General features: G+C 42.5%; 1 protein-coding gene across 3 annotated transcripts in view; it reads right to left on the bottom strand.

Moving 5' to 3' along the window:
- LOC132404988 (interleukin-11 receptor subunit alpha-like) overlaps positions 1-26,849 on the bottom strand; it is a 123,844-nt gene that overhangs the window by 47,975 nt on the left and 49,020 nt on the right. For all 3 annotated transcript variants that reach the window (XM_059989646.1, XM_059989647.1, XM_059989648.1), the window contains exons 2-4: positions 18,097-18,190; positions 15,763-15,823; positions 773-939 (exon numbers count right to left, since the gene is read on the bottom strand). In XM_059989646.1, coding sequence (XP_059845629.1) covers positions 773-939; positions 15,763-15,823; positions 18,097-18,190 — 322 coding nt within the window. The remainder of the gene's footprint in view (positions 1-772; positions 940-15,762; positions 15,824-18,096; positions 18,191-26,849) is intronic.

Here is a 26,849-nt window from a genome sequence, read left to right as displayed (position 1 = left end):
ACGAGATTGAACTGAGCTGAATATGCCTGGACTCTTCCATTGTCTTTATGATTTTGTATTATTTATTCTATGTTTTTCCCTCTTTTTTTGCTGTTTGCATGATTTTTGAACATCAGGGTTTGATGTTTTCTTTAATAGGGTTCCATGGTTTTCTTTGTTTCATGGCTGTCTGTGGAAAGACAAATCTCAGTGTTATATACTACATACACTCCTCCTTCCTTTCTCCTATTATCCACTCTTCTCTCCAATCAGTTTCTTTCTTTACCAACCTTTGACCTTTTCCACCCATCTGGCTTCACCTATCACCTTCCGGCTAGCCTCCTTCTCCTCCCCCCCCCCCCCCACCACTGCTTAATTGAGGCATCTCCCCCTTCCCTTTCTGCCCCAAAGAAGAGCCTTGGCCCAAATGTTGACTGTTTATTCTTTGCCTGTCCTGCTGAGTCCCTCCAGCATTTTCTGTGTATTGTAATGTCTTTGAATCTACTCAAACCGTATTACTCTACTGCTGCCTGTGTAACTGCCCTGTACTCAACAATTACAGAAACAGTGGAATAAAATTGCAAAAGGAAATACAATTGCCCCAGATATTAAGTTATATTAAAGCTTTTTGTATACTTTTAGTAGTTTGTCCATAATTCCCAAAAAGCTTAAAGGTTATCAACTGCAGATAAAAACTCATGTAGTGCATTATCTGATCAGCAAATGAATTGCAACATGCACTCTGAGGTTATCGCTTCTGAAAGACATTTGAAAAATTATAAACATGACTTACATCCAAGTTTTAACACAGTCCATTGCAACATTTCTCCAGTGTCATCATGACAGCTATAGTTTCCTTCCAGGGACAAGCCTGCCATCAACAACACAAGGTTTCCATTCTGTACTTGGGTATCGTTTGTTTTGGCCATGAGGGTCCCATTAACTTTCCAATGAACACGCCTGTTGATGAAGTTAAACACTGTAAGCATAATTTAGAACATGCAATCATCTCAATAAGGGGGGAAATTATAACATTTCAGGAAGTTAAAGGCAGTCATGAAAAACATCACTTTAACTTGCCCCAGTGGCCGAGTTCCTACTAAATTTCCATACAGATGTTTACCTTTTACCACCGTAAACACCTTTCTTCACATTAACTTTGGAAACAGTTATCCCACATTAACTTCTACTTATAATATGGTCAATGACAACTATCTGGCAACTTTATTTCTTCCAGAAAACTTGCTTAGATAGTCATCTCCAACTATTGCAGCTTTTCCAGGAGGCTATGCAGGATTATCAGCTTTCTGAATTTGGAATGGCTTATCATTAACACAAGTGCAGAGCAAAATGGCTTTTGCTTGCGTGCTATCCAGAAAGATCATAACAAACACAAGTACAAAGGGGAACAAAATGCAGAATATAGTGTAATAGACACAGAGAGGGTGCAGTGCAGGTACATAAATAAAGTGCTAGGGCAACAAAGTAGATTGGGAAATCAAGAGTTCATCTTCTAACCACCGAGAGGTTGATTCATGAGTCTGATTAAACCTGGAGCAACACACACAAAATTCTGGAGGAACGCAGCAGGCCAGGCAGCATCTATGGAAAAGAGTAAACAGCTGAAATTTCGGGCCAAGACCCTTCTTCAGGACTGGAACATTGACTGTTTACTCTACCACAGATGCTGCCTGACCTGCTGAGTTCCTCCAGCATTTTGTGTGTGTTGATTTGGATTTCCAGCATCTGCAGATTTTCTCATGTTTGTGATTAAAACTGGGATAGAAGCTACTCTTGAGCCTGGTGGAACATCCACTGAGGCTTTTGTGGCTTCTACCCAATGTGTGCGACTTCAGAATGACCAGGATGGGATAGGTCCTTCATAATGTCGGTTGCTTTCCCGATTCAGCAGGAAGTGTAAATGAAGGCAATGGATCTATGTTTTCATTCAGTGTTTTTCATGGGTGAAGAGTTACTAGATCTAAAGTCTACCTTAAGTTAAAGTCAAAAAAATTATAACAGCCCTACAGAACTTGGCATCCATCACATAACCCAAGAGAAATATGGATATTTAATGGTACTATTTTAATGGCACTAACTTGACATCACTGAATCGTGGCTGAAAGATGGTTGTAGTTGGGAACTGAATGTCCAGGGTTACACATTATATCGGAGAAATTGGAAGGTAGGCAGTAGGGGTGCAATGGCTCCACTGGTAAAGAATGGCATCAAATCAGAAGAAAGATGTGATATAGGATTGGAAGATGTTGAATCCTCGTGAGTGGGAGTTAAGAAACTCCAAGGGTAAAAGGACATTGATGGCAGTTATATACAGGTCTTCCAACAGTGGCTGGGAGGTGGTCAACAGGAAATAGAAAAGGCGAGTCAAAAGGGCAATGTTATGGTAATCATGGGAGATTTTAACATGCAGGTCAATTGGGAAAATCAGGTTGGTAATGGATCTCAAGAGAGTAAGTCTGGTGAATGCCTAAGAGATCGCTTTTTAGAACAGCTTGTCGTTGAGCCTACTAGGGGATCAGCTTGTTATGTAACGAACCGGAGGCAATTAGGTAGTTTAAGGGAAAAGTACCCTAAGGAACCAGTGATCACAATATGATTGTGTTCAACTTGAAATTTGATAGGGAGAAAGTAAAGTTTGATGTAGCAGTATTTCAGAGGAATAAGGAAAACTACAGTGGTATGAGAGAGGAGGTGGCCAAAGTAAATTGGAAGGAGCTTCTGGCAGGGATGACAGCAGAGCAGCAATGGCGTGCATTTCTGGGAAAAATAAGGAAGGTTCAGGACATGTGTTTTCCAAAAATGTGGCTGACAAGAGAAGTCAAAGCTATTGTAAAAGCAAAAGAAGGGGCATACAACAAAGCAAAAATTAATGGGAAGGTAGAGGATTGGGAAGTTTTTTAAAACCAACAAAGAGGAATTTTAAAAATTATTAGAAGGAAACAAATGAAATATGAAAGCAAGCTTGCAAATAATATCAAGGTGGATAGTAAAAGCCTTTTCAAGTATGTTAAAAATAAAAAGGAAATGGGGGTGGATATAGAAAATGAGGCAGGAGAAATAATAAGGGGGACACGGAGATGGCTGATGAACTAAATGAATATTTTGCATCAGTCTTCACTGCAGTATGCCTGATGTTGTAGTGTTTTAAGGAAGAGAAGTGGATGCAGTTACTGTTACAAGAGAGAAGGTGCTCAAAAAGCTGAAAGACCTAAAGGTACATAAATCACCCAGACCATAGGAACTACACCCTAAGGTTCTGAAAGAGGTAGTGTTAAGAGATTGTGGTGACATGAAAAATTATTTTTCAAAAATCATTGTACTCTGGCATGGTGCCAAAGGACTGGAAAATTGCAAATGTTACTCTTCAAGAAAGGAGAAAGGCAGCAGAAGGGAAATTATAAACCAGTTAGCCTGACCTCAGCGGTTGGGAAGGTGTTGGAGTCAATTGTTAAAGACGAGGTATTGGAGTACTTGGTGACACAGAATAGGATAGTACAGGGGAGGGCAAACTTTTTGACTTGAGGGCCACAAAGGGTTCTAAAATTTGACAGGGGGGCTGGACCAGGAGCAGATGGACGGAGTGTTTTGGTAATACACCTCATAAGAGAAAATAAAATATCATGGGATATGTAAAAAACGTGCTTTAATTTCAATTGAAAATGAACAAATGCATTACAACAAAATATCTGTCTTTGAAGTCCCATGGTATTTAGCTATTTATTGAAATGACTTTTAAAACACTGAAAATTAAATGAATAAAATACAGCTTTTTTTAATAGTAACAGTTATTATTTTAAAGCACTGAAAATTCTGTTATCCTTCAAGATATTATCATCATCACTCTCCTCCTGACTGTCTTTATTTCAAAAACGGTAGGAGATGCAGGTCTACTTGTCCTGCTCCTTCTTATTCAATTGTCCCCTGTGCCAAAACTCAACAACGACCCGCACAATGACAAAGCAGGGAGAGCGCGCCGGTATGCGGAGCTCAGTGCTCACAAATCCCCGCAGGCGATCTCTCTTAGCCGGAATGCTGGCTAATTGTGAGCCGGTTCGGATGTGCCAGGAAATGGGTCGCCATAAGGTCACAAAGTAAAGCGCAAATGTGGAGTTATACGCTGCACCTCAACAAAGGTCAATGTATATAGAGTGCGTCATCTATTGGGAAAACGCCAGAATTGCGGGGAAAAAACGTTAACAAGGTTTATTAATATAATTTCATCAAGTTCTGCGGGCCGGATTAAAAAGCTTAACGGGCCGCAGTTTGCCCATGCCTGGGATAGTACAAAGTCAGCTTGGTTTCCTTCAGGGAAAATCTTGCCTGATGAATCTACTGGAATTCTTTGTGGCAATTACATTTAGAATAGACAAAGTGGATGCTGTGGAATTTGTATATTTGGACTTTCAGAAGGACTTTGACAAGGTGCCACACAAGAGGGTGCTTACCAAGTTAACAGCCAATGGTATTACAGGAAAGTTACCCACATGGTTGATTGGTAGGAGGCAGCAAGCAGGAATAAATGGATTCTTTTCTGGTTGGCTGCCAATGACTAGTGGTGTTCCACAGGGGTCAGGGTTGGGACCACTTATTTTTATGTTGTATATAAATCATTTAGATGATGGGATAGCTTTTTTGCCTTGTTTGCAGATGATACGAAGATTGGTGGAGGGACAGGTGGTGTTGGGGAAACAGGTAGGCTTCAGAAGGAATTAGACAGATTAGGGGAATAGGCAAGAAAGAGGCAAATGAAATACAATGTTGGAAAATGCATGGTCATGCACTTTAGTAGTAGAAATAAATGTGCGGACTATTTTCTAAATGGGAAGAAAATCCAGGAAACTGAGATGCAGAGGGAGTTGGGAGTCCTTGGGTAGAACATCCTGAAGGTTAACTTGCAGGTTGAGTCAGTGGTGAGGAAGGCAAATGCAATGTTAGCATTCATTTCAAGCGGTCTAGAATACAAGAGCAAGGATGTGATGCTGAGGCTTTATAAGGCACTGGGGAGGCCTCACCTTGAGTATTGAGAGCAGTTTTGAGCCCCTTATCTTAGAAAAGATGTGCTGACATTGAAGAGAGTCCAGAGGAGATCACAAGGATGATTCCAGGCATGAAAGAGTTATCATACAAGGAACATTTGATGGCTTTGGGTCTGTACTCACTGATATTCAGAAAGATGAGGGAGGATGTCATTGAAACCTTTCAAATGTTGAAAGGCCTAGACAGAGTAGATGTGGAAAGGATGTTTCCCATGGTGGGAGAGTCTAGGACATGAGCGCATAGCCTCAGGATAAAGGGGTGCCCTTTCAAAACAGAGAAGTGGAGAAATTTCTTTAGCCAAAGGGTGGTGAATTTGTGGAATTTGTTGCCACATGCAGCTGTGGAGGCCAGATCGTTGGGCGTATTTAAGGAAGAGATTGATAGGTTCTTGATTGGACATGGCATCAAAGGTCATGGTGAGAAGGCCGGGAACTGGGAAAAAAAAGGATCAGCCATGATTGAATGGCAGAGCAGACTCAATGGGCCAGATGGCCTAATTCTGCTCCTATGTATTTTGGCTTTATTTTCAGAAGAACTTACAAAGAGGGACTGAATAATCGTGAACCAACTGATGCCTACGAATATTCAATATCACTTTCTTTTATAATACTCTACTTCCACAGGAGGTTAAAGAAATTCAGCATGTCCCCATCAACTCGTACCAATTTTTAATCAATTCACCATCCAAAGCATTCTGTCTGGATGCATGACAGCTTAGTACAGCAACTGCACTGCACATGACCACAAGAAACAGCAGCGAGTTGTGGACGCAGCTCAGCACTTCATAGAAACCAGCCTCCCCTTCTGCGGACTCTGTCAATACTTTTCATACCTCAGTAAAGCAGCCAGCATAATCACAGAGCCCGCCCACACTGGACGTTCTCTCTTCTCCCCTCCCACTGCCAACTGGGCAGAAGATACAAAAGCTTGAAAGCACATTCTACCGGACTAGAGGACAGTTCCTCTCCTGCTGTTATCAGAATCTTGAATGGACATCTAGTACGATAAGAGGGGCTCTTGGCCGCACAATCATTCTCATTATGATTTTGCACTTTATTGTTTACCAACACTGCACTTTTCAATAGCTGTTACACTTTACTCTGCATTGTCGTTTTACCTCATTCTTGCAGCTCAGTGCTCTGGGTAATGGTTTGATCTGTATAAACAGTATGCTAGACGAGCTTCTGATGGTATCTTGGTACATGTGACAAAACACCCATGGCTCATATGCATAAACCCCAAATTTTATTCTTAATGTTTGACATTATTCAGTTAAAATAACAGCAAAATTTTGTGTTGACTGGTGTTCAATCTTGAAACTGATACTTTTTTTTAAAGATACATCTTCCCACAACTTTTCAAAAGAAACCATAGATAGGATTTGGAATAACATACATACTCAATTTGCAAGAACAAAATTGATTCAAATACCCCAATAGAGCCTACATATCTATGCCCGTGCCCAGGATTAGACGACTGGTTTCATAAAAGTAAAGTCAACTTTTATTGTCATTTCAACCATTACTGCTGGTACAATGCATAGTAAAAATAAGACAACATTTTTCAGGACCATGGTTTACATGACTGTACAAAAAACTAGATTGAACTACGTAATAAAAAAAAACACAGAAAGCTACACGAGACTACAGACCTACACTGGACTGCATAAAGTGCACAAAAACAGTGCAAGCATTACAATAAATAATAAACAGGACAATAGGGCAAGGTGTCAGTCCAGGCTTCGGGTATTGAGGAGCCTGATAGCTTGGGGGAAGAAACTGTTAGATAGTCTGGTCATGAGAGCCCAAATGCTTCGGAGTCTTTTCCCAGATGGCAGGAGGGAGAACAGATTATATGAGGGGTGCATGGGGTCTTTCATAAAAGATAGCAATCTAGCACGAACTGGGATTTAACTTTCAAGTAGAAGTGAAAGAAAGTTTAAAGTTAAAAGGCTATCATCACAATCCACACACCTTCACTCCAATCCCCACATTCTTAACAGAGTGCTTTAAGTTCCAATTTGATCATAATTGTCGTATGTCCAAGATCACAGTCCTATAATTCCATTATCTTGACAAGCTTTTTTATGAACCAACTAGAATTTAAATTACTGACTGTACTGAGATGCATTTGAATAGCTTCTTTTGTTAAACATGCCTCTCTATTCATAAGAGTAATTCCAGAGTCACGCATGAATTAAAATAGGAAATAATCTTTTTAATTCCCATCTTCAAAGCGTTATGAGAAGTGCAGCTGCACTCATTCCAAGTGCTGAAAGCAACCCAAGTGAAAGCAAGTTTCAGAAAAGTGAATAAAAACACAAAATGCTGGCAGAACTCAGCAGGCCAGACAGCATCTATGGGAGGAGGTAGTGATGACGTTTCGGGCTGAAACCCTTCATCAGGAGTGAAGTAACATGGGATGGTAGAGAGGGAATAAGAAGTGAGGGGAGGGATGAAGTAGAGAGCTGGGAAGTGATAGGCTGGAGGGAAATAGGCTAGGGGGAAGGTGGAGAATTATGGGAAATAAAAGAAAAAGAAAGGTAGGGCTGGGGGGAGATTATAGTGAGGGGGCAAAAAGAGAGAGAAAGAGAACCAGGCTAAAATAACAGATAGGGATGGGGGTAAGGGGGGCAGGGCTATCAACGGAGGTCTGTGAGTTGGATGTTCATGCCGGCAGGCAGGAGGCTACCTAGGCGGGAGATAAGGTATTGCTCCATCGACCTGCGTGTGGCCTCATCTTGATGGTACAGGAGGCCATGGACAGACATGTCGGAGTGGGAGTGGTCTGTGGAATTGAAGTGTGTGGCCACAGGGAGATCCCGCCACTGCTGGAGGACTGAGCGCCGGTGTTCAGCAAAACGGGCTCCCAGTCTGTGGCGGGTCTCCCCAATGTATAAATGGGCAGATCGGGAGCACCGGACACAGTGTACCCCAGTTGACTCGCAGGTGAAGTGGTGCCTCACCTGAAAAGACTGTCTGGGGCCTGGGATGGTGGTGAGGGAAGAAGTGTGGGGGCAGGTGTAGCACTTCTTCCCCCTGGTCCTCACCTATCACCCTGCCAGCCTACAGATCCAACATATAATCCTCCGTAACTTCCGCCACTTCCTACGTGATCCCACCACCAGCCGCTTCTTCCCCTCCCCCCCCACTCTCGGCTTTCCGCAGGGATCGCTCCCTACGTGACTCCCTTGTCCACTCATCCCCTCATCCTTCCCCACCGACCTCCCTCTGGGCACTCATCCCTGCAAACGGAAGAAGTACTACACCTGCCCCCACACTTCTTCCCTCACCACCATCCCAGGCCCCAGACAGTCTTTTCAGGTGAGGCACCACTTCACCTGCGAGTCAACTGGGGTGATATACTGTATCCGGTGCTCCCGATGTGGCCATTTATATATTGGGGAGACCCGCCACAGACTGGGAGACCGTTTCGCCGAACACCGGCGCTCCGTCCTCCAGCAGTGGCGGGATCTCCCTGTGGCCACACACTTCAATTCCACAGACCATTCCCACTCCGACATGTCTGTCCATGGCCTCCTGTACCGTCAAGATGAGGCCACACGCAGGTCAATGGAGCAATACCTTATCTCCTGCCTAGGTAGCCTCCTACCTGCCTGCATGAACATCCAACTCACAGACCTCCGTTTATACCCCTTTCCCCCATCCCTATCTATTATTTTAGTCTGGTTCGCTTTCTCTCTCTTTTTGCCCCCTCAGTATAATCTTCCCCCCAGCCCTACCTTTCTTTCTCTTTTATTTCCCATAATTCTCCACCTTCCCCCTAGCCCATTTCCCTCCAGCCTATCACTTCCCAGCTCTCTGCTTTATCCCTCCCCCCCCCCCCCACTTCTTATCCCCTCTCCACCATCCCATGTTACTTCACTCCTGATGAAGGGTTTCGGCCCAAAACGTCGTCACTACCTCCTCCCACAGATGCTGTCTGGCCTGCTGAGTTCTGCCAGCATTTTGTGTTTTTTGTTTTTTTATTTATCTCCAGCATCTGCAGATTCACTCGTGTGCTTCAGAAAAGCGAATTACATTTATATTTTTTCACAACTGCAAGATATTATAATGCTTTACAGCAACAGCTTCTATTCATACGACATTTTCCATGTGGCGAAAAGTGTCTAGGTGCTCTAGGGTGGCAGGGTAACGTGGTGTTTAGTATAAAGCACAGTAACGAGGGTGGCACTGTAGCACAGCGATTAGCAGAATGCTAACACCAATCAGGATTCAATTCCTGCCGTTGCCTTAATTGTACATTCTTCCTGTGAATGCATGAATTTCCTCTGGGTGCACTGGATCCCCCCCCAAAGTCCAAAGACAAAGCGTTATCATAAGTGAGTCGTGGGCATGCTAAGTTAGCTCTGGAAACGTGGCGACACAAACGTGCCCAGCACATACCTTGCAGATATGATTTCATGTAAAGTGACACACTTCACTGTATGTTTCGATGTACACCAGACAGATAGATCTAACCTTACAAGTAGTGTAATGAAATATTTGGACAAAGCCCAAAGAAAGTGGGTTTAGAACGTTACTCAAAAGGTGGTACAACGCTTAGGGGAACAGCCAGAGACGGTTAAAGCCAGCTTTGGGACATTGGGTATATTTAAAGCAAATGTTGATAGATTCCTGATTAGTAAGGGCATCAAAGGTTACAGGGAAAAGGCTGGGGAATGGGTTTGAGAGGGAATATAAATAATCAAAGATGGAATGGTTGAGCAGACTCACTGTGTCAAATGGCCTAATTCAGCTTCTATGTCTTATTGTCTTAAGGAATCTTAATTTAGGAATGCAGAAGCAGTGCAATGAGATCTGGGTCCAGGAAGGAATGCAGTATTTACAATTTGGACTGGAGACAAGAAGGCTTGTATGATTGTATGACTGCTCAATTATATAACAGTAACTGGGAGTCTGTCAAAATGGAAATAAAGATCGCTTTGTACAAAGCCTCCAGCAAAGGCCAGTGCCACTCTGCTTTTCCCACCATTTCTGCTCTGCTAAAACTTTAGTTTACATCTGCCTTTGATTTGCTCTACCACCATTTTACACAATGGCCTGTCTTGTCCCAATTCATTACACCAGCCCAGGGGAACATAGTCTTGCAAGCTCAAGAAAGTAAATGCTGTTAGTAAACAATGTTCCTCAACCACACTGTTGAGTAATAAATCAGCAAGAAAAGGAGAATGAACACTAAGGTTTTGATATTGAATTCCCCCTGTCAGCACTTCACATTTCATCCTTTTCTATTTTCAGGAAGATATAGAAAGAGATTTCACTGCCAGCACTTTACTGCATATCTCTTGTGATCGTCTTTAGAAACAGACTTAGCACAAATCACAAAAGAAAGTGGCTGAAACACTGATTCACACTTCCATCGTCAAATCACTATTTTGTCTTAAGAAAAACACTGACACTCCTTTTGACCTAAATTATTTATCTTCCTCTAAAATCACTGATTATTTTTACTAAGACTTTGCACTCAGCTTAATTCCTTCTTTGAATTTCTTTAACCTGGCCAGCATCCATCTTACAAGACCACAAGACAGAAGCAGAGTTAGCCCACTCAGCCTACACGGCCTGCTCTGCCATTCCACCATTCTGATTTATTGGCCCTCTTAAACCCATTCTCCTGCCTTCCCTTCCATAACCTTTGTCATTCCCACTAATCCAGAATCTATCAACCTCTGTCTGTGGCAATGAACCCCAGAGATTCACCACCCTCCGGCTAAAGAAACTACTTCACCTTTCTGTTCTAAGTCGACATCCCTCTCTTCCTCGGCATGCCGTCTGATTCTAGCCTCCCACAATATCAAAAGTAACTTCTGCACATCCACTCTAGCTAGGCCTTTCAATATTCTATAGGTTTCAATAAGATCCCTCCCTCATTCTTCTAAACTCCAGTGAGTACAAGCTCAGAAAGAATACTCCTTTCATTCCCAGAATCATTCTCGTGAACCTCCTCTGGACCTTCTCCATTGCCAGCACATATTTTCTTATTTTCACATATTTTCATAGAATCAACAAACTTATTCGTTAGGCCAGTGATGTTGTGGGGGTGGAACTGGACTCTCTGATGGTGGTGTCTGAAAAGAGGATGCTGTCCAAGTTGCATGCCATCTTGGACAATGTCTCCCATCCACTCCATAATGTACTGGTTAGGCACAGGAGTATATTCAGCCAGAAACTCATTCCACCAAAATGTAACACTGAGCGTCATAGGAAGTCATTCCTACCTGTGGCCATCAAACTTTACAGCTCCTCCCTCAGAGTGTCAGACACCCTGAGCCAATAGGCTGGTCCTGGACTTATTTCCACTTGGCATGATTAACTTATTTTTATTTAATTATTTATGGTTTTATATTGCTATATTTCTTCACTATTCTTGGTTGGTGCGGCTGTAATGAAACCCAATTTCCCTCAGGATCAATAAAGTATGTCTGTCTGTCTTAGAACTGCTCACAATATTCCATGTGCAGTCTGACCAACGACTTATAAAGTCTCAGCATTACTCTCTTACTTTTATATTCTAGTCCTCGACACGAATGCTGACATTACTTTAGCCTTGTTTACCACTGACTCAACCTGCAAGTTAACCTTTAGAGGGTATCCTACATGAGGGTTCCCAAATCCCTTTGCACCTCTGATTTTTGAATTTTATCCCCATTTAGAAAACAGTCTAAGCCTTTATTCCTTCTGCCAAAGTACATGACCAGTACATGACCAGTACCACTATATTCCATCTACCACTTCTTTGCTCACTCTCCCAATCTGTGTCAGTCCTTCTGCTGACTCCCTGCTTCCTCAATACTACCTGTCCCACCCTCCCATCACTGCATCATCTCTCCACAAAGCCTTCAATTCCATCATCAAAATCTTTGACATGTAACGCGAAAAGAAATGGTCCCAACACAGACCCCTGTGGAACACCACTAGTCACCAAAAGCCAAGCAGAATAGGACCCCTTTATCCCCACTCTTTGCCTCCTGCCAGTCAGCCATCTCTATCCATGCAGGGATCTTCCCTGTAATACCACGGGCTCATGCTTGTTAAGTACCCTCATGTGTGGCACCTTGTCACAGGCCTTCTGAAAATCCATGTAGACACCCCCCACTGATTCTCCTTTGTCTAACCTGTTTGATATCTCCTCAAAGAATTCCAACAGATTTGTAAGGCAAGACCTCCCCTTACAGAAACCAAGTTGTCTTTGGCATATTTTATCACGTACCTCCAAGAACCCTGAAATTTCATCATCTTCCCAACCACTGAAGTCAGGTTAACTGGCCTGTAATTTTCTTTCTTCTGCCTCCCTCCCTTCTTAAAGAGTGGAGTGACATTTGCAATTTTCCATCCTTCGAAACCATTCCAGAATCTGGTGATTCTTGAAGGATCATTACTAATGCCTCCACAATCTCTTCAGTTGCCTCTTTCAGAACCCTGGGGTGCAGTCCATCTGATCCAGGTGACTTATCTACCTTCAGACCTTTCAGCTTTCAAGCACCTTCTCCCTCGTAACGACTACACTCACTTCTGCTCCTGACGCTCTCGAATTTCAGGCAGACTGCTAATAATTTCCACAGGGAAGAATGCTGCAAAATACTTGTTCAGTTTCTCTTCCATTTCTTTGTCGCCCATTAATACCTCTCCAGCATGATTTTCCAGCAGTCCGATATCCACTCTCCCCTCTCCTTTACTCTTTATACGCCTGAGAAAAACTTCTGGTATCATCCTTGATATTATTGTCTAGCTTACCTTCATATTTCATCCTTTCTTATAACAGTGTACAGTATATTGACACAAATGATTACACACCTCCATCATCAATTCACGGTTTCTCTTAAAAACCAGTCACGCCTCATTTTGACCTCAATTATTTAACCTTCTCTAAAATCACTGAATAACTTCTCTCAAGTAAGGAATTAGGAATTTCTTTAAAAAAAAACAAAATGCTGGCAGAACTCAGCAGGCCAGACAGCATCTATGGGAGGAGGTAATAACGACATTTCGGGCTGAAACCCTTCATCAGAAGTGGATGTAGAGGTAAGAAATGGAAGATAAACTGAACAAGTATTTTGCAACATTCTTCCCTGTGGAAATTATTAGCAGTCTGCCTGAAATTCGAGAGTGTCAGGAGCAGAAGTGAGTGTAGTCGTTACGAGGGAGAAGGTGCTTGAACGCTGAAAGGTCTGAAGGTAGATAAGTCACCTGGATCAGATGGACTGCACCCCAGGGTTCTGAAAGAGGCAACTGAAGAGATTGTGGAGGCATTAGTAATGATCCTTCAAGAATCACCAGATTCTGGTATGGTTTCAGAGGGCTGGAAAATTGCAAATGTCACTCCACTCTTTAAGAAGGGAGGGAGGCAGAAGAAAGAAAATTACAGGCCAGTTAACCTGACTTCAGTGGTTGGGAAGATGATGAAATTTCAGGGTTCTTGGAGGTACGTGATAAAAATATGCCAAAGACAACTTGCTTTCTTTAAGGGGAGGTCTTGCCTGACAGATCTGTTGGAATTCTTTGAGGAGATATCAAACAGGTTAGACAAAGGAGAATCAGTGGGGGGTGTCTACATGGATTTTCAGAAGGCCTGTGACAAGGTGCCACACAAGAGGCTACTTAACAAGCATGAGCCCGTGGTATTACAGGGAAGATCCCTGCATGGATAAAGATGGCTGACTGGCAGGAGGCAAAGAGTGGGGATAAAGAATTTCTTTAACCTGGTTTCTACCCGCCTTATGGCAGCATGTCACCACCTGGACCCAAGGTCACAGACAATGCTCTATTCATTCTTCTCGTCAGCCCTCTTCAACATTTGATGCATGTGACTACATTGAATGCTTCAGTCCCAGTCTACTGTGCAAATCTCCACATCGTCCTACTTATACAAGTTACACTCTGACATATACCAATGTAGCTAAAGAAACCATGGCCTCTTGTCCTACCCCATCACCATAGCTGCAGCCTATTTGTCTAACTTCACTAACTTAATGCAGACTCAGAGTTAACATCCACACAAAATGCTGGAGGATCTCAGCAAGTCCGAACAAGGATTGGTGGACTCCTTTGTCAAGCATCTCATTCCGTCCACTGCAAAAGGCAGGATCTAACATTGGCTAGCCATTACAATTCCACATGTGAGCCAATGGCCTCCTCTACTGCCACAATGAGGCTAAGCTCAGGCTGGAGGAGAAACACCTCATATTCCTTCAGAGTAGCCTCCAACCTAATGGTATGAATATCGATTTCTTTAGCTTCCAGTAATTAATCCCCCATCCACCGTCTGGTTCTGCATTCTGGTTCCCTTCTCTTTGCCTTACATGCCCATCGCCTCCCTCTAGTGTCCTTCTTTCTTCCCTTTCTTTCATGGTCGGCTGTGCTCTCCTATCAGATTCCTTCTTGTTCAGCCCTTTACCTCTGTCACCCGTCACCTCCCAGGTTCCTACTTCATCCCTCTCACTCTTCCCTACCCGGTCACACTTTATCATCTGCTGGCTTGTACCCCATTCCTCCCCTCACCTTATTCTGGCTTCTGTCCCCTTCCTATCCAAGTTAACTGAAGGCCTGAAGCCTAAGATTGAAGAACTGTCTGTGTGTGTCTGTGTCTGTGTGGAGGGGAGGGAAGAAGGGGGCTTGTTTTGTGCGTCTTGAACGGCCTGTGTGTGTCTGCGTGGTGGGGGTGGGAGGGGGAGGGAAGAAAGGGGCTTGTTTTGATCTTGGTTGTTTTGTTACTCTTTTTTTCTCTTGTTGCTGCACGTGTTGTTCTGCTCAGCAGTGTGGGCATGCTGTACCAGTACCGGAATACCTGGCAACACTTGCGGGCATTCTAAGGTCTGAGTTGGTTGTTAGCAAAAACAACACATTTCACTGCATGTTTTAATGTGTATGTGACAAATGAATCTGAATCTTCCTTTCCAGTTCTGATTAAGGGTGTTGGCCTTTCTTTTGCCATTACCAGCCTTGAATCTCCAACATTTTAAACCTGGGTTATGCAATTCCCCCCACAATAAACCTCAGTAGTACAAAACCTGCTCATTGACGACCTACAACAGTTGCCTCATCTTTCGAGTTGAAAATATTTAAATCCTTTGGCAACTTGACAACTTCCTCCAGCCCTGTATACCATCCCAGCCTCCACTTCTCTGCTCCTCTTATTCCATATAGGAACCCCTCTCTGTGCATCACATCCCAACTTAAGGTGTTTAGTCTCATGTTGTCTGGACGGAGGCTACCCAGACGGAATATGAGGTGTGCTCCTCCAACCTGAGAGTTGCCTCATCGTAGCAGTGGAGGGCGGGAGCCAACATATCGGAATGGGAATGGGGATTGGAATTAAAATGGTTGGCCAGCGGGAGATCCTGCTCGTTGCGAATGGAGTGGAAGTGCTTGGCAAAGCGATCCTCCTTCTCGTTTCTTCCATTCCCCATTCTGAATTATCCTCCCCGCACCACCCCCCCCCCCCCCCCAGTCTCTCACAGCATGCCAGCTCCAAAAGCTTTCTGCAACTTTTATAGGCGTGATATAAACAGAACACATGGTTTAGTTTCGCTAATCTCAGCCAAAAGATTACAGTATGTGATATTTCTCTTCATTCCCAGCCAACCGAGGAGACGCTGCAAAGGTGCAAAAAAAAAAAATCACACAAACCATAACTTGGATATATAAAAAAAGATAAACCACTGTTCAAACACATTCATGGTTAATAAGAAGAACTTAAGAGTACCTGTCATTTGCAGCATTGCAGATCAAGTTAATATCTGTTCCTATTCTTCCATAGGATACTTCTAAGAGAGAACAAAAAAAAATAATTCCAGATGTTTATTCCCCCACAGTCCTTCAAGCCAGGACATTCCAGGGAACCCCCAACAAACCCATTCAACCCAAACCTAATCGTGGGACAATTTATAATGACCCATTAACCTGCCCGGTTCAGCTTGGGACTGGGGGAGGAAACCGCAGGACCCAGAGAAAACACACGCATTACACAGGGAGGGAGGGCGTACAAACACCTTACACAGGACACTGGGATTGAACTCTGAACACCGATGCCACGAGCTGTAATAGCGTTGCGCTAACCACTACATTACCATGGTGCCCTATATTACAACACTACCGGTTTTGCCATTACCAGAGCAAATCCATGAATTACAATTAACAGGTGCACATCAAGTTACACTGTAGAAACCCGTCCTAATACAAGAATGAACTACCAAACATCACAAAATTAATGTGATGTGGCATATAAATTATCTTCTAATAAGCAGATTGATTACTTTGATTTTTGTGAAGACTGTCGATGAAATAACATTCTAAAAGGCCAAAGTAACTAAAACACACACACACACAAAATGCTGAAGGAATCAGTGGGTGAGGAAGGGAATGGTGAGTCAACTTTTCAGGTCAAGATCTTCATCAGGTCTACGAAGGAAGGGGAAAGACATCAGAATAAGAAGGTGGGTGGGGGGAGGAGGAGTACAAGCTGGCAGGTGATAGGTGAAGCTAGGGAGGGGGAAGGGGTATGAAGTGAGAAGCTGAGGTGCCAGGTGGAAAAGGTAAAGGAGCAACATCTCATATTCTGGGTGGGTGGCCTCCAACCTGTTGGCAAGAACATCAATTTCTCTAACTTCCGGTAATTTTCTCCCACACCCGTCCTCTTCTCCCATCCCCCACTCTGGCTCCTGTCTTAACTCGTCTCTTCTCCCTTGTCTTTGGAGCTCCTATTCTCCCATGGTCCACTCTCCTATCAGATTCATTCTTTATAGCCCTTTACCTCCCAGCTTCTCACTTCATCCTCCTCCCCATCCATCAGGCTTCCCATTCGAGCTTGCACACCTTCCCCTCCCCACCTTCCTATTCCGGCTTCTTCCCCCTTCCTGTCCAGTACTGATGAAGGGTCTCAACCCAAACTGTCAACTGTCTATTCCTCTCCATAGACGCTGCCTGACCTGCTGAGTTCCTCCAGCATTTTGTGTGTGTTACATCTGGTAGGACTGATCTCATATTTTAATTGGCCAGTCAATTTTTTTTAATCAAATGCTAATGTTTATTTATTAGAAAAAAATATGACACAGGTTTAACTATGTGCATTTACAAACATTAGTAGACCTCTCTCAAGAACTACTTTTAAAGCAATAAACATGACCATAGATACGAATTCTTAACCCATCCCCTTGAAGAATATGTTCTACAAAATTCGCAGGATTTCAAAGGAGGTTAAATCACTCAGCAATCAATGGGCATTTTCTCAGGATTTGTAATCCTCTTTCTTAACCCACCCCAAACCGCTTCTCAGCCAATGAGGTACTTCAGAAACATAACCGTTGGGTATTTCTTTCATCTATTTCTGTTCCAAGTCCATTCAATCACATTTTGAACAAAATCATCTCACTTTGATAATTTAATTGCTTCCCTTCTCATCATAGCTTCAGGCTGCAAATGTTTAGAAGGTGGAATGCAAAACTCCCCATCAATTCTCCAGAGCTATGCCATAATAACAACATATAGAGCACTTCCTATACAAAGAACTTAGTTCAAAGTGCTTTACAATGGGATAAAATGCAAACCAAAAAAAAAAGACAAAATGATATTAGTTAAAAGCAAGGTTAAATAAATAGGTTTTGTGGCGCATCGGGCAGCATTTTTGACATTTCCTTTGCATTTGTCTGGTTTTTTCCAACAACGCCAAATTGGTAGCTCGACACTCAACACAGCAAGGATGGAATGCCTGAAAGGGTGCAAAGGGCCGGCTGCTTTCAAACCCAAGACCATTCACCTCAAAGTTCAGTGCTGATGCCACTACACCACCGACCAAATAGATCTCGATCTTGTGCTTAAAAGTGTCAACTGAATCTGTATCTCTTATAGTTTTAGGTATTGAGTTCCACAAAAGAGCTGACCTGCCAAGTTTCTTTTGAAGAAGATTGTTTAAATTTTAAAAACTGGCAGAAGAAGACCTGGGAGCTCAAATAGGATTATAAGGCACAATTTTTTTTTAAATAAATGACTGGCTGATCGAAAGCAAACATCAGTACTTTTCAAAGAAAGGCGTCAAGCTTACCATTCCCTCTGAGAACATGTGTGTCAGCTCGAATTAAGAAAGAGATGGTGGCCAAAACAAGTACACTGTAAATGCAGGAGGCAGAACCAATCATCTGGAATAAGAACAAAATAATAAGTTCTTAAGTTCAAAGTGTTATCCAAACAGTTTTTAAATACTAGATAAAACTAAAACCTAATTATTTTAACAAGTCCTCCAATACAAATCCTAAATAGTAGATACAAATCTTAAATATAAGAAATTTGTAGTATTTCATAAATTTAGCAGATAAATGTTTGGATATTTTTCCAAAGTATTGACCTTTTCTCCTTACTATCAGAAATTGGCAGAGAAGCACCAGCGCACTTAAAGCATTAATCAGGGTATAACAAAGAACTCACATTTTGCACAGCCTTGTTAAGACTCCAAATGTCAGTGAAAAATACCAAATACTGAAAAATTACTGAACAGTTAATTATTTCCAGACTTCATTACATTGGCTCTCCTTAGAGGAGGGGAAAAATATTTCCTGTTTATCTTCACAACACTGGGTGAATGTGCACACAGTCTTTTCTCCACCACCGCCTCCTCCCCCCCACCCCCCAGGGCTTGGAAATCAAGAACTAAACAGCATAAGCTAACGGTGAGAGGGCAGAGTTATTTTTCACTCTAAGTGGACAGTCTGTAGAATGAGCTCTTGGAGGAAGTGGTTAAAGTAGATAAATTAACATTTAAAAAGGTACTTGACAGGTACATGGATAGGTCAGGTTTAGAGCAGGGGTTCCCAACCTTTTTGATGTCATGGACCAATACCATTAAGCAAGGGATCCGCGGACCCTGGTTTAGAGGGATAAGTGCTAGCCATACACAAGTGGGTTGGGCTAAAATGGGAGGACATACTGGAACGCTCATCTGCTGAGCCTAGATGGATGGAACTGAAGAATCCGAAAGAAACAGGATGACCATATTAATGGGACAGTAAGTGGGATCTGGAGGAACAAATTTGTAAAGAAATAACTAACAGTTACAAGAAATAAGACTGAGATAGTGGGTGATTCTTACTTTCCACATTTTGACTGGGATTGTGTAAGGGGATCGAATAGGATTAGGTTTGTCAAATGTATTCATGAGAGTTTCCTTAAGCAATAAATATGCAGAGGTATGAACTGGATGAGTTTGGTACTGGATCTTCTCTTAAGGAATGAGACAGAGTAGGCAACACAAGTCTATATAGGGGAATGCTTTGGTTTTAGTAATTGTACTTTCATTATGGGTGGCAAGGTGGTGATATATGGCTCTACCAAAGGATGTGTAAGGCACTCCTTTCCTCTGTTAGTCCACAGGTCACACTTGCGCAAGGTGCAGCACCTTCTTAGCACCACCCCCCCCCACCCCCACACTGATCAAGTCACATGAAGCCATGGGAGCAGGTGGTGGATGGACGTATGAGCAGCTGGTGCATATCACAAGCCCTGGTTATGTGACCACTGACGTCAGGCAATCTCTGAAGTGTATTGATAATGGCTGGGGTTAACCGTCTTGTAAAGACACTGCCCAGAAGAAGACAATGGCAAACTACTTCTGTAGAAAAAAATCACCAAGAACAATCACGGTCAGGAGATCAGCATCACCTACATCACACAGAACAGCACATAATGATGATAAAGAATTCCATTAGTTTCAAGATAATTGTGGAGAAGGATAGGCCTGGTTGAAATTGAGATTGCAAACTGGAGCAAGGACAACTTTGACGGCATCAGAAAGGACTGAGCACGTGTGGATTTGGATGTTATATGGATGTTATTTGGATTCTCCCTACCTTCTGTCCAAGACCTCTTTCAGAGTCGATGCCTCCAGAAGACACGGTACATCATTAAAGACCTCTCACACCCTCTCCATGAACTGTTTGTTCTTCTGCCATCAGGTAAACATTACAGCAGCATCAAAATTAAAACCACAAGGCTACTAAACAGCTTCCACCCACAGGCAGTCAGACTGCCAAATAGCTGTTCGACCCGACTCTGCTTTGGACACTTTTAACTTGCACTGGACACTTATAACTTGTTTTTAACTGACTTGTGGCTGTTGTGTTTTACTATTTACTGTTATGTTTATTATTTAGTGTTGTGTTTGTTATGTTATGATTGCACTGCTCCTGGGAAACAGTGTCTCATTCTGCCCTGCAGAGCTGATGTACGGTTAGAATGACAATAACGTTTTTGAATCTTGAATCAAAGAGATGCATGGTAAGTGGGAGGCTTTCAAAAGTGAAATATTGAGAGTACAGAATCTGTGTGCTGCTGCTTGAATAAATACACAAGGGTAACAGGTTTAGAGAACCTTGATTATTGAGGGATACTGAGGCCCTGGCAAAGAAAAAAAGAGGCACATACCACTCTGGGTAATTGAGATCAAATGGAGTGTTTAAATATAAGAAATGCAAGAAAACACTTGGGAGAAATTAGGAGGGCTAAGTCGATGAGGTTACTCTGCCAGACGTGGTGAAAGGGAACACCAGGGTTTGCATTGCTATATTCAGAGCTGAAGGATAGCAAGGGAGAAAATTGGTCCTCCTGAAGATCAGCACATGGTCATCTACACATGGAGCTTAGAGAGATGGAATCTTTTGCAACTGTTTTACTCAGGAGGCAGGCACAGAGGCTATAATACAAAGGCAAAAGAGTAGTGAGGTCATGGAGCATACCCAGATTACAGAAGAGATGCTGGCTATGTACAGAAAAATCCCCGAGGGCCAGATAAGTTGCTCCTTCCCAGACTTTGTGGGGCACAAGTTTTAAAATTGCCTTGGCCCAGCCAGAAATATTTAAAATGCCCTTAGCCACGTGTGAACTGCTGGAGGAATGAAGGGTAGCTTCATTGTTAAGTACCTGGGCTTCATTAGGGATAGTTAAACATGATTTTAAATGAAGTAGGGCATGCTGAACCCATCTTATTGGTTTTCAAGGAAGTTACCAAGCAAGGACCCTTATGGGAGACTGGTCCAGAAGATAATGTCATTTTGGCATTCAGGATGAAGTAGTCAGTGGGATCCAACATTGACTTAGCAGGAGAAGCCAGAGAGTGGTAGTGGTTGGTTATGTTTCTGATCGGAGGCTATGGGTCCATTGGTTGTTATCATCGCCATTAATGATTTAGATGATAAAGTCATAAACTTGTTCAGCAAATCGGAGGATGACACCGAGATTGGGGGTGTAGTGGGCAGCGAGAAAGGCTATCAAAGCTTGCAGCATGATCTTGACCAGCTGGGAAAATGGGCTGAAAAATGGCAAATGGAATGTAATGCAGACAAGTATGAGGTGTTTGCACTTTGGAAGGGCAAATCAGGGTAAATTTACACAGTAGGCTCTGACATGGTGTGGTAGAATAGAGGGATATTGGAATATAGATCCATAGTTCACTGAAAGTGGCATCACAGATAGATGGGGTCATAAAGATCTTGGCACATTGGCTTTCAAAACTCAAGACACTGAGTAGAGGAGAAAGAATGTTGTTGAAGTTGCACAAGATGCTAGTGAGGCCAAATTCGGAGTATGGTGTACATTTTGGTCACCTACCTACAGGAAACATGCACAGAAAGTTGAAAGAGTGCAGAGAAAATTTGCACGAAAATTGCTGGGGCTTGAGTGTACGTACGTATGTATGTAAATGTATATACACATACACACATATACACACACATTCAATGTGATATATACATAGCAGTCGTAAGTAAAAATTAATTTCATGACATATGCAAGTGATGATAAACCTGATTCTGATATGGGTCTTTAGTGTGGACTGAGAGTGGGAAGGGGGCAGGGAGAGGGGAATCATGGTTGGGAAAAGGGAAGGGAGAGGGGAGGGAGCAGGAAGCATCAGAGAGACATTCTGTAATGATCAATATACCAATTGTGTGGAATCAGCTGACCTTGCCTGGTGTCTCGGAGCTAAGTGTATCTGAGCCCACACCACCACCAGTACCCTGCCACTCTGTGAAGGACCAGGGTGAGCATAAAACTAGGAGAGCAGGTAAAGGTGGGGAAAAAAAAGGGGTTTTATTTACCCAAAATGTTTACAAACTCAACAGAACTGTTCTAGAGTCCAAACTTGAATCAGCTAAACAAAACAGAACTTGGTTACAACAACATAGTAAATACTCCTCAACCCAAGAGACACCACTCATCTCCTGACTGTGGGTTTGTATTCGATGCTGGCCAGTCCACAGTAAATTGCAGGGGAGAGAAAACATTCCCCTCCTTAAAAAGATACGGCATAAATGAACACAAAATGCTGGTGGAACACAGCAGACCAGGCAGCATCTATAGGAAGCGCTGTTGACGTTTCAGGCCAAGACCCTTGGTCAGGACTAATCGAAAGGAAAGATAGTAAGAGATTTGAAAGTAGAGGGGGGAGGGGGAAATGCGAAATGATAGAAGTAGACCGGAGGGGGTGGGATGAAGCTAAGAGCTGGAAAGGTGATTGGCGAAAATGATACAGAGCAGGAGAAGGGAAAGGATATGGAAGCTTCATCCCACCCCCTCTGGTCTACTCCTATCCTCTACTTTCAAATCTCTTACTATCTTTCCTTTCAGTTAGTCCTGACCAAGGGTCTTGGCCTGAAACGTCGACAGCGCTTCTCCCTATAGATGCTGCCTGGCCTGCTGCGTTCCACCAGCATTTTGTGTGTGCTGTTGCTTGAATTTCCAGCATCTGCAGATTTCCTCGTGTTTGCGGCACAAATGAAGCAGCTCCAGAGAACACCCCTCTGGCTGTAGCAGAATGGCACAATCCAATTATCCAGCCCCATCTTAGGCCGGTGTGATGCAACAGCTCAGTCGTTTGCCAGATTATCAGGAGGATGGCCGGCTACAGGACACTTTAATATGCCCGGTTGATGGTAAGGCTGGTAATTGCAGCCGCCACACACCCCCTGTCCCACCCCTCCTACAGTACTCCATCCTCTCTATTCCTAACAAAATTATACGGCTGAATGCATGCTCAGGTTGGGCAAGACTGGTACTGTAGATCACAGGTTTGAGATGAACAGTGAAACAGTTAAGGGGAAATTGCTCAACAGCAAAACAGCCTATCATACTATTCACCAAAACCAAAACCCCAGTTGTTTTAAATTACAGTGAAGAATCAAAATAAGCACGTGGACTTTGCTCAGCGGTGCTCTATTTCACTAGAAAGCTATGGAAACAGACAAATGAATCTGATTACTTTGGATTAATGTCAAAGTCTACCAGTGCGTGACTGACACATAAATTGTCTAAATAATTGCAGGGAAATGTGAACAAAATGTGCCAGTGTCAACAACCTCCAGTTGTACTCATGTGAATCCAAAAACTTAATAGGTATCATTTCTTTTTAGAGATACAGTAAAGCTACAGGCCCTTCCGGCTCAACAAGTCCATGCCACCCAATCACACCCATGTGGACAATTAACCTACTGAGCCATATGCCTGGAGACCCAATAGCACTCCCCACTGGACTCAAGAATCGAAGCTACAACATGGTGAACACTTGAAATGAGTTCAGGACCCAAAAAGAGTCCAGCTGTTGGTATGGGGAGGCAAATCCTCTTCCTTCAAGCATCAAATAAGGGTTTTTCCATGTAAAATATTTATTTATGCATAAGTTCAAAGCTCAAAGTTATTACAAATTGCATATTATGTCACCATATACTGCCTTGAGATTTATTTTCTTGCAGGCATTCACAGTAAATACAAAGAAACACAATAGAATCAATGAAAAATGACACACTAAGACTGACAAACAACAAATGTGCAAAAGACAAATTGCAAATTAAATAAATAACTGAAAACATGAGTATTAGGTTCCTTCAAAGTGAGCCTGCAGGATGTAGAATCAGTTCAGAGTTGAGGTGAGTGAAGTTATTTATCCACGCTAGACTAAATGATACTTACAACCTTCATTTAATAAACCCAAATCCTCAGGTAATGCCAATTATACGTGTATTTGTCTTTTGATTGCCAGAAGGATGAGGTGTCCAATTAAATTAAGCATGCAACACCCTATTACTGTAACAGCACTTTGGCTGTGACCTCAGAGGAAACTCATTTTCAAATCAGACTGAAGAAGACTGAGAACTGGTGAAACAGTAAAGAATGTCTCCTTAGTCAACTCAGTACAATATGTGGAGTGCTGGCAAAATACATTATGTGATCTTAAGACTGATCCCACTTTATACTGACCTTAAGGAGCATTGACAGAAGTACTGACAGTATTAAGTATTGACAGAAGAAACCGATCCAGTTTCTTCACCAAAAATATCAAAGTTCAAAATAAATTTATCATCAAAGTACATGCACGTCACCATATACAGCCCTGATTCAATTCCTTGCAGGCATACTCAATAAATCCATAACAGAGCAATAACCATATTATAATCAATAAAAGACCACACCAAGTTGGGTGTTCAGCTAGTGTGCAAAACACAACAAACTGCAAATACAAGAAGAAAATGATGGGATGGATAAGCAAACAAGTAACATATAACATATAACAATCACAGCACGGAAACAGGCCATCTTGGCCCTCCTAGTCCGTGCCGAACTCTTAATCTCACCTAGTCCCACCTACCCGCACTCAGCCCATAACCCTCCACTCCTTTCCTGTCCATATACCTATCCAATTTTACCTTAAATGACACAACTGAACTGGCCTCTACTACTTCTACAGGAAGCTCATTCCACACAGCTATCACTCTCTGAGTAAAGAAATACCCCCTCGTGTTTCCCTTAAACTTCTGCCCCCTAACTCTCAAATCATGTCCTCTCGTTTGAATCTCCCCTACTCTCAATGGAAACAGCCTATTCACGTCAACTCTCTATCCCTCTCAAAATTTTAAATACCTCGATCAAATCCCCCCTCAACCTTCTACGCTCCAATGAATAGAGACCTAACTTGTTCAACCTTTCTCTGTAACTTAAGTGCTGAAACCCAGGTAACATCCTAGTAAATCATCTCTGCACTCTCTCTAATTTATTGATATCTTTCCTATAATTCGGTGACCAGAACTGCACACAATATTCTAAATTTGGCCTTACCAATGCCTTGTACAATTTTAACATTGCATTCCAACTTATGTACTCAATGCTTTGATTTATAAAGGCCAGCGTTCCAAAAGCCTTCTTCACCACCCTATCTACATGAGACTCCACCTTCAGGGAACTATGCACTGTTATTCCTAGATCTCTCTGTTCCTCTGCATTCCTCAATGTCCTACCATTTACCCTGTATGTTCTATTTGGATTATTCCTGCCAAAATGTAGAACTTCACACTTCTCAGCATTAAATTCCATCTGCCAACGTTCAGCCCATTCTTCTAACCGGCATAAATCTCCCTGCAAGCTTTGAAAACCCACCTCATTATCCTCAACACCTCCTACCTTAGTATCATCGGCATACTTACTAATCCAATTTACCACCCCATCATCCAGATCATTTATGTATATTACAAACAACATTGGGCCCAAAACAGATCCCTGAGGCACCCCGCTAGTCACCAGCCTCCATCCCGATAAACAATTATCCACCACTACTCTCTGGCATCTCCCATCTAGTCACTGTTGAATCCATTTTATTACTCCAGCATTAATAACTAACAACTAAACCTTCTTAACTAACCTTCCATGTGGAACCTTGTCAAAGGCTTTGCTGAAGTCCATATAGACTACATCCACTGCCTTACCCTCGTCAACATTCCTCGTAACTTCTTCAAAAAATTCAATAAGGTTTGTCAAACATGAGCTTCCACGCACAAATCCATGCTGGCTACTCTAATCAGATCCTGTCTATCCAGATAATTATTAATACTATCTCTAAGAATACTTTCCATTAATTTACCCACCACTGATGTCAAACTGACAGGTCTATAATTGCTAGGCTTACTTCTAGAACCCTTTTTAAACAATGGAACCACATGAGCAATACGCCAATCCTCCGGCACAATCCCCGTTTCTAATGACATCTTAAAAGATCTCCGTCAGAGCTCCTGCTATTTCTACACAAACTTCCCTCAAGGTCCTGGGGAATATCCTGTCAGGACCCGGAGATTTATCCACTTTTAAATTTCTTAAAAGTGCCAGTACTTCCACCTCTTTAATTGTCATAGGTTCCTTAGCTTCCTTACTTGTTTCCCACACCTTACAGAATTCAATATCCTTCTCCTTAGTGAATACCGAAGAGTAGAAATCATTCAAAATCTCTCCCATCTCCCTCGGCTCCACATTTAGCTGACCACTCTGATTCTCTAAGGGGCCAATTTTATCCCTCACTATCCTCTTGCTTTTAATATAACTGTAGAAACCTTTTGGATTTACTTTCACCTTATTTGCCAAACCAACCTCGTATCTTCTTTTAGCTTTTCTAATCTCTTTCTTAAGATTCCTTTTACATTCTTTATATTCCTCGAGCAATTCCTTTACTCCATGCTGCCTATATCTATTGTAGACATCCCTCTTTTTCCGAACCAAATTTCTAATATCCGTTGAAAACCATGGTGCTTTCAAACCTTTAACCTTTCCTTTCAACCTAACAGGAACATAAAGATTCTGTACCCTCATAATTTCACCCTTAAATGACCTCCATTTCTCTATTACATCCTTCCCATAAAACAACTTGACCCAATCCACTCTCTCTAAATCCCTTCGCATCTCCTCAAAGTTAGCCTTTCTCCAATCAAAAATCTCAACTCTAGGTCCTGTCCTTCTCCATAATTATATTGAAGCTGATGCTATTGTGATCAC

Source organism: Hypanus sabinus, chromosome 14, assembly GCF_030144855.1.
Source record: "Hypanus sabinus isolate sHypSab1 chromosome 14, sHypSab1.hap1, whole genome shotgun sequence".
Taxonomy (NCBI): Eukaryota; Metazoa; Chordata; class Chondrichthyes; order Myliobatiformes; family Dasyatidae; genus Hypanus; species Hypanus sabinus.
The sequence above is the reverse complement of the archived record's forward strand: the minus strand, read 5'-3'. Positions and strand labels throughout refer to the sequence as shown.